This window comes from Rhyacophila brunnea, unplaced genomic scaffold (genome assembly GCF_057557595.1).
Source record: "Rhyacophila brunnea isolate RB1 unplaced genomic scaffold, BYU_Rbru_1.0 scaffold_3, whole genome shotgun sequence".
In the NCBI taxonomy this organism is placed as follows: domain Eukaryota; kingdom Metazoa; phylum Arthropoda; class Insecta; order Trichoptera; family Rhyacophilidae; genus Rhyacophila; species Rhyacophila brunnea.
In genome coordinates, this window is record NW_028232965.1 from 56,176,090 (window position 1) to 56,184,591 (window position 8,502).

At 34.0% G+C, this 8,502-nt stretch overlaps 1 protein-coding gene across 2 annotated transcripts; it reads right to left on the reverse strand.

Annotated features, from left to right (window-relative positions):
* eIF4E1 (eukaryotic translation initiation factor 4E1) lies at positions 1 to 6,659 on the reverse strand. 2 transcript variants are annotated; one of them, XM_085951982.1, is made up of 5 exons: positions 6,590 to 6,659; positions 5,983 to 6,164; positions 4,125 to 4,302; positions 1,394 to 1,481; positions 1 to 1,248 (listed from the first exon to the last, which is right to left on the reverse strand). In XM_085951982.1, the coding sequence occupies exons 1-5, from the start codon at positions 6,617 to 6,619 to the stop codon at positions 1,094 to 1,096; spliced, it is 633 nt and encodes a 210-aa protein (XP_085808108.1). In that variant the 5' UTR covers positions 6,620 to 6,659; the 3' UTR covers positions 1 to 1,093. The 2 variants fall into 2 exon arrangements, with proteins under 2 accessions (XP_085808108.1, XP_085808106.1); XM_085951980.1 differs by having other exon boundaries at positions 6,575 to 6,659.
* Positions 6,660 to 8,502: the final 1,843 nt, after the last annotated feature.

The following is an 8,502-nucleotide window of genomic DNA, read 5'->3' on the forward strand; positions in this document are numbered from 1 at the left end:
TCACAAAGTAATAAAAGTTTATTTTAATTAATAAAGGTTGAAAAAAATACATTCTCTATGTGATCAAACAAATGTAATATTATGATGAAAATCAAGATCTTGGCTAAAAACGTGCTAAAATTTACAAAAATAAAGAAAATATATTTTTCTTACTCCAGCATAATATATGAGGGAATATCTTTTCTATTAGTACACTTTCATAATTAACCAATCATACATACTAAGAAAAAATCATAATCTGACGACGTTTTGTAGAAATACAAAGAAAACAACACTTTCGTTACGCCTAATAAAAAAGATATCCTACTCATTATGCAGAAACCCTTATTATTATTTAATGATGTGTAAATTATCAACTGTCATCCATTAGGCGAAGAGAAAAAAACTTACAAATTAAGCTGTCTAACCAGACAAATGATACAATACTTAAAGGCCCATAAAAAGTTTTACAATCATATTCCGCCATGGAGGAAAGAGATCTTACGATCATCTTTTTGCAACACAAATGATACAAAGTATACATATTATAAAATATATGTATACATTTGTGAAAAAGTTGGGTTTTACAAGGCAGTTACGCATGAGATAACTATCCCTTCATGATGGTTATGAATTCTTTTACAACGTGATGGAAATTATATTAGCACGGAAAGGTAAAAAACATTTTCAGCGAGCTGCACATTATAAGAATATTAAAGTAACATATTACAATATATTAGTTGTATTTTAGAATCAACATAGTTTTGGCAGGTTTGAAATGTAATTTATTAACCAGCACCTCAGGAGTTTCTTCATTATGAACAAATCTGATATGAAAGAACATATTTTTGTGTTGAATATCCATGAATACAATTACAATGGGTATTCAAATTAACAATATGAGTTTTATCATAAATGTGTATTTGTATTTCCTTTTTCAACACAAAACTTCATAAATAATAATATTAAGGTGATGTTGATTATTTGAAGCTGTTTTACATTATTGCTACCTTATTACAATTAATTTAAATATATAGATGTGAAATGAGTAAACTTAAAACATTAATTAAATATTTTAACGCAAATCTGTGGAAGATTATTGTATTGAATACACTCAGAGGGTAAACGTATTTTTAATAGTTGATCCAGACTTTTGTGAATTTGAATGTAGTTGATACACCATCACGCTTCTCACTTTAAGTTTATCTTTTAATTTCTTCCCAATTTCCATTATTCCCACATGTCTTGTAGCATCTGCCGTCCAAAGTGCTAGAAAATAACATTAAAAAAAATGATAAATAATGCAGGTTTGATCACATTAAAAGACTGAGATTGAAGATGATCAAAAAAATAAGAGCATCATCAAAATTAGTCCAATCGGTGTGAAATAGAAAAATATATAAAAGTCCCTCACCAATTTTATCTTGTTTTGGTCTAATATTAACTACTGCTCCGCAAACATCGTCAGCGTTTTCGAAGGCTTCTCCAATAAGACATAAACACTGAAAAAAATTAAATATTGCATTATGTATATCGATCGTATTTAGTTATTAGGTAAATTCCAATTTTCACTCCTAAGCAGGTTATATTATGAAAGCTATCAGAAACATCGATGAAACGTGTAATAAGTCACCCAGTCGTGTATGAGTGGTGTTTGGAAAAGGTTGTTCAGTGAAATTGTTGCAGTTCACTGCAATTATGAAAATGATATTCAAAATATCATCGAAGAGATTATGTAGCCTTATAACCATATCCGGAGGCATCGAAGGTGTAGGTAGATGTAGATGATATTCAGACGTTAAAATCACATGGCGAACCCTTAACTAATGAAGAGCTGCAGGAAATGGACTGCCATACGTCCCTAGAAATTGACGTCCCTGAACCTGTTCCCGTGCAAAATTGAAAAAGCCCTTTCTCTTCACAATCAATGCATGGAGTTAGACGAGAACGACGAAGAATACGAGCTAGTGAGTGCTGTAAAATGTGACTGTAATGCATTACTTGACAGTGTGTAATCGCAAATTTTGCACAATAAATGTAGAGACCAAAAAGGGGAATCCCTCGTTGATCACGAAATTTCGCTTATCGCGATCATGTTCAGATTGTATCCCCCGCGATGATAACCTGTATAGTGAGGTAAAACTCTTAGCCGGCTCTCACATCAAAACTCGTCTTGCCTACAACTTGTCGAATAGATCGATGTCACGTCATCGTTATTCACAAAATGCACGTTCTCTTATGGACCTTCGCACACTGCTGGACTACATTTTAGTTTCAAAAAAACATCAGGAGGCACATGCAACTATTTATAATAAAGTAGCATGTTGTGTTCAGTTTTGATTTACGACTATTATCCCAGTCGAGACGATTTTCAATGTACGACTGGGCTTATGGGGCGAATACATTACCATCACGGTAAGCTCGTTTTTCTTTGTATTTAAAATGTTATCAGACTGATGCTCCCATTCTGTAGCACATTTTAACCCAAAATGAATATTGTCAGTTAGCAAAATCAGCCGAAATGGTCAGATCAATGAGGTCATCTCATGCATATCACGCTACATCAAGTGAATTTTTTTTTATTTTGTCAACTCACGCCCAAAACCGCCTGCTCAATGTTTTTAGTGGTTTGCTCTATGGTCTGCTGTTGGGTTCTGTTAAAAATATTATCTATGTATGCAATATTGCAAGTAATTTTGACATAGCCACACTAGAAACTGTTAAAATTAATGAATCATGAATAATAATTCGAAATATTATCAAATGTCAAGCATTGTTGTTACCGAATTTATTTTTCGTCACCTGATAGACATCGATAAAATTAAAGACCGAAAATGACATTTTTGGTTTGGGTAATCAACAGTGCATTTATCTACCAAGCAAGAATTGTTAATGTTTTTTTGTAAAAATAAATAGATATCACTATAAAAATGTTTCTTCAAAATGCACACAAAAACGGAAATCGCTATACGTAATTTGACTGCCAATGAATGATTGCTTGACCCAATGCTTCTCCTTATGTATTAATTTATACCATGGACCCGTCCGTACTATTTTCGCTTTTTTATCTTGTTGATCGAAAACTGCAAAAGCAACAACAGCTTTGATATCCTCTACCCAATCTGAGGAATAGTCGAGTGGCACTTTCCATACGTGGATTTATAGAAATAGTGATCAATAAAAATATATTGCGGAATGATGAAACCATAGATTAAATATATCAGATGGAAATGCGTTCGCCCCATTAGAAGAATCTGCATTAACAAAATACCGTTGTAATTCAACAATATAATTTTTTATGAATAATCAGTTTGGCTAAATATCTGTTCTGTGGGGCATATAGAGTTCCATGATTAGCAATCATGCATGTGATCATTCACTTCCCTTGTCAATTGAAAAATAGTTGGTTTTTTTTGGTAACCTACAGTATAATAGCAATATGAACGTACATTATCATGGGCCGAACTTAAATTAGTATGAAAACATGGCTCCTGCATTAGGGAGATCTCGAACACCGATTCAAAAATACAAATACAGTGGAACCCGATTTTACATGTCCAGAATTCATATTGTCATAATATAAATAATTCATATTCCGCAACCCCATTTCAATGTAGTAAATTTAATAGCCGGTTTTATGTTTTTATTTCCTGCAATTTATGTCTGAAATATTCAAAATTGATGACACAGTGGAGCCATATCCAAGAAAACTTGTCCGTTGAAAAAGAGTTGAACTCAAATCCAATGCCAACAACAAAAGATGCCATGAGGTATATCGAGGGCTAAAAAACCTATTTTACTAAAATTGATGACGTAAAAGACGAAACATGAAAATCAATTTATAATAGGTGTGAAGAGTGTTTTACAAAGCCAATTTTTTTTTTATTAATTTTTCAATAGTTCTTCCAAAATGTAAAATCGGGGTTTCATTGAAGTTGAGAACAAAGTTGCGAAATGGAACAACACACCAGAAAATTGCATTGTATGGTTTCCTCAAATTTATATCAACTCTGCGATTTAAAATGTGAAATGTAGGTACATAAAAAATGAGATAAGAAGGTTGTGAATAATCTGAATTGCTAAGATTACGTCATGTATAAATATATCAAGAAACATGAAAAATATAATTAGTAGATTATGCTTACAACATCTAGCCAGTATTTGTCCAAGTCGTTATATCGCTGTTTCTTTTCCAAGTTAATAAGCCATCGCCCGCCTTGTCTGTTGCCTGGATCTTCCCACATGGGACGAATGCCACTTTTGAATATTGAATAATCACTCCCTTGCTTAAGCTCTGATGCAGGTTTGATGTGGTTGTATACACTAAATAATCAAAGAAAAACACTTTTTGTTTACATTTGTTAATATCATTCATTACAAACCCAGGGCGCGTTCTAGCCTCCTCCAACTCCTATCTTAGACCAGAATCAATATCCTTCAGGTGATTGCACTGGTCGCTCAAACATCTTCCTTGGCACCATTCACCACTAAACTAAACTTGGCGCCTACCAGTTGACCTGCTATCCAGATGCTCCTTAGCGACTGGGCACTGTCGATTCTTTAACGAATTTGCAAGATACATTCTTCTTGAAAGATGTTGTAGAACTCCAGATTGTTGTGTACATCATTTATCCACTTCTAGTACAAAGGCCATAAATGTATAATATGCTACGCAGCACCCTTCTCACAAATAACACACACTCATCAGAACAGTCGGGAGACTGGCACAGAAAATGATATGGAGGGGGTCCATTTCAAAAAATATTAATAATAAATGATTACTGATTTTTTAAGGTGGGGGGAGAGGGCAGAGTGCATAAAATCTAGCAGGTGCCACAGACTTTAACATTTACCCCGCCTACCGACTATTGCTTCTTGTCGCATCAACTGTACTCACATTTTCCAGGTACATTCCCCATACCCAGACACCTCCCACTTTAGGTATAATGATGAATACTTGGCAGGCATCTATAACTATGGGTGTACTAATTCATGAGTGCCACGGGTCTTCCACTGACATAGGCTTTACATATCGACAATGCCAAGAGAAAGGGGATAAGCTGTCGAGAATGCTATTCGATAACTAAATCATATGTGGTTACTATCCTCAGTCATGAGGTCTTGACGTCTCGATGAAGATAAAAGTAATAGATATTCCATTCACCTAAACAATTTGTATTTTTTTCATTTTTGGGCGGGGTGGGGTGCTGACCCAAAAACCCCTCCTTTGTGCGCGCGCCTGGTTGGAAAAGTATGTAGTTCTACTCGAATACATTAGGATTATCGTTTGACGGGAGAGAATACTAGATACTCGGCGATGTTAGTTATTGCTAAAAATGTTAAGACTGTTAAGAGAGTAATAATTTGATACATATAAAACCACAGGCAAAATTCTGAACACGGTGGTTTCATTAATTGAAGTATACTCATTGCACAAACCTATCCTTATAGGAATGCAATTATCCGATCTAAAAACAATTGTAAAAAAGGGGCGTAGTCGTCTAAATGTTTGAAAAACGTATCTTGATTTTATGGAATCGGTACGAATATTATTAAAATTACAATATTATGAATATCAATAATTATTATGTAAAGAAGTACTAGTTGTACACCTTGATTATACAGGAAAGGACTTTGACCTAGTTACTGATAGGATAACTTTTCAACAAACAATATAGGTTATATTAATTAAATACAGCTGATGTTAAAATATAAAGGTCACTTAATACATAAGATTACTTGATTATTAGTCTCTTTAGGTTTAATTAATTTGTCAAAACACCTACCATTAAAGGCAGATTTGCGAAAGGCAATTATTATTATATTTACATTGGTAATAAGTAATAAGCCTCACCACTTTCTTCGGACAATATAGGTCAATGGCAAATGATCTAGAATAACTATTTGGATTAGTCAATAATAATTCAATGCCAGCCAAGTGTAGCAGCTATTGTCACAACAGGTAACAATTAATCAATAATATTGTAATGAAAATTAACATACCTCCAAAAGTCTTCAACAGTGTCAAAGGATGTTATTTCTTTTTGGCATTCTTCCCAGCCCATACCTTTGATTTGTTCGAAATACCATAAAGTCCAAACATTTTCTAAAGGATGTTTTATTAGAAATTCAGGGGGTATTTCTGTCACCTCATTTTCTTTCGAGGGAGGATCGACAGCTAGAGGCTGAAAACAGAACAATACATCTTTATAGAATCTCTTTTTGGTCGGATGAGTCAACAAGTGTGATTTATTGAAATTTATATGAAAGCCCGATAATGCATTCGTGATAGGTCGATGACAGTACTCAAAATACAAAGCTATTTTTATACAAATATACAAGGGTCTATCGATTCTAAATATCGGCGAAATTGATGTTTACGCAAAAGTCAATAATATATCATAAAATAAAAACGTCGATATTTGAATATGGCACGAATGCAGCATGTCAATTCGGGCATTTGAAAAAGCAATATGGCAGCCGGGAGACAAAAATATCTTGCTGGCACGAATTTCTTACAGAAAACAAATATGTATACAGGCACGTAGTGAAGAATAGAAAACCGTACATTTATTAAGAGATAAAATATGCTTACAAATTGAGTAAATACCTGTACTTCTTCAGCCCTCGCAACTTCCATATTTTACCCAACCTTTCCAGGTGTCAGCGAAACCGCAAGGAAAGTATTGCCAGAAAATAGAAACCATAGACTAATAATACTTTTAAAGAAACCAGGAGGAAAACTATGATGCCAAATCTACAGTACTCCACCATGTTAGAATTATTAATGTAATTCTCATTTTTTTGATCCTTCAACAACAAACTATATTATTTAAATACTTTGTAAAAATAGAGTGATAAATGATATAATTACATTACAATTAATGAATAAGGTACCTACATAATTAAATTTATAATTATATTAATTGGTAAATAATGAAATATAGTATTGGGCACAAAGAGATTGAATTGGGCATAATATTATTAAAAATAAAATAAGATAAAGTTCTTATAGATATAGTTCATTATTTACTAAAAAAATTGCCACATTGTTTAGTTCATGGTTCTAATCGTAGTATTTTCATGAGTGGTAGTAAGTAATTTTATTATTTTCATTTGGGGAGTTTCCGATAATAAGTTGGTATCTAAATAAATCAAGTTTGCCTGTATCTAAATAATTATTGAAGAGCTAATTTTATTTGCGTTAGCCCGGTACATAGATCACCGCCAGTGACGTCCCTAGATAAAATGCCGCCCCTAGGCAGCGCCAAAATGCCGCCCCATTTTTTATACAGTATTTTTACCATCCTTTAATGAGTGCAGTATCTAAGAAATGTGCTGTATGGATCCATTACTAACAAAATATCAGACTAATTATTCGCAAATCTGCCCGTGTCGTTTCTGGTCATCAAGGACGTCGAAGGGCAACGGCAGTAAACCAGATATCGCGAACCCGAAAAAACCAGTGAGCTGAATTTGTTAATGAAAAGATATTTTCGTTATTACTAAGTTAACACATTTACTGCTGACCAGATAATGACTGATTAATTACCACATTTAAATATCATGTTAATTATATCTAATGGCCAACTAATGCAAACGCGCCAGTCGCGTTGTAAGCATTAAATTTCTATACCACCTAGCTATTTCTATATATTCCAAATGATTCTCCTCGATTTGCCGCCCTTCGAGTAACTGCCGCCCCCAAGCGACGATCAATCTGCTTACCCCCACGGGACGTCACTGATCACCGCTGTTTATATACATATTACAAAACCGTGGTTTACGGGTTCGAGCCCGCGGCTGGTCAAAAAAAAGCATCATGTTTTTCAATGTGTATTAATGATCCAGTCAATTAGCCAACTTTACTAGGTACCTATTTCTATAAATTTAATGATGTTGGATCCTGGACTTTCAGAGAATTCAATTAGAAGACTATCAATGCGTTCGTAATGTGGTGCTGGTGGAGGATTCCCTGTATTCTGTGGATGGTCAGGCATACAAATGTCGCTATACTGAGAGAGCTTGGCATCCAAGAACGTCTCCTGACCAAGAGACACATTTTTCAATAATTCTTCAATCACATTGTAAGAAGAGATCCAAACAGTTTGGAGAGAAGAGTAATCTTAAGTAGCGTCAAAAGCATGAGGTTTTGAAACCGTGCGCTTTCCCGATGGACCGACATCATCAAAAAAGCAACTGTAGCAACAAGATCAGTGCAGGATCACTCTAGCTAGATGGAAGGACATTGTTGGCAATACCTGCAATTTCAGTGAAAAGTGAAAACCGTTCTCAATAATGAGGCAAAGGCAAAGAGATTGGACTCCTCCCAATCTTCAATCTCTTTTGGGCAAAGGATATGAAGAGATGCGCAGGTATTTCGTATTAATTTTAAAGGGGTTCATTTTATTCCAAAACAAGCTGAAGTTATTACCTATTAAGATTTTAAAAAAATAATTTTATGGTTTTAATATATTTTTTTTATAATAGGTATCATTTTTATAAAAAAAATAGAAATGTGCA

Coding starts and splice junctions, on each gene's coding strand:
- eIF4E1 (XM_085951980.1), bottom strand. CDS start 6,619: ATGGAAGTTGCGAGGGCTGAAGAAGTACAGGTATTTACTCAATTT. Junction 4,303..5,982: donor ACTGTTGAAGACTTTTGGAG/GTATGTTAATTT, acceptor TTGATTATTTAG/TGTATACAACCACATCAAAC. Junction 1,249..1,393: donor ACCAAAACAAGATAAAATTG/GTGAGGGACTTT, acceptor GTTATTTTCTAG/CACTTTGGACGGCAGATGCT.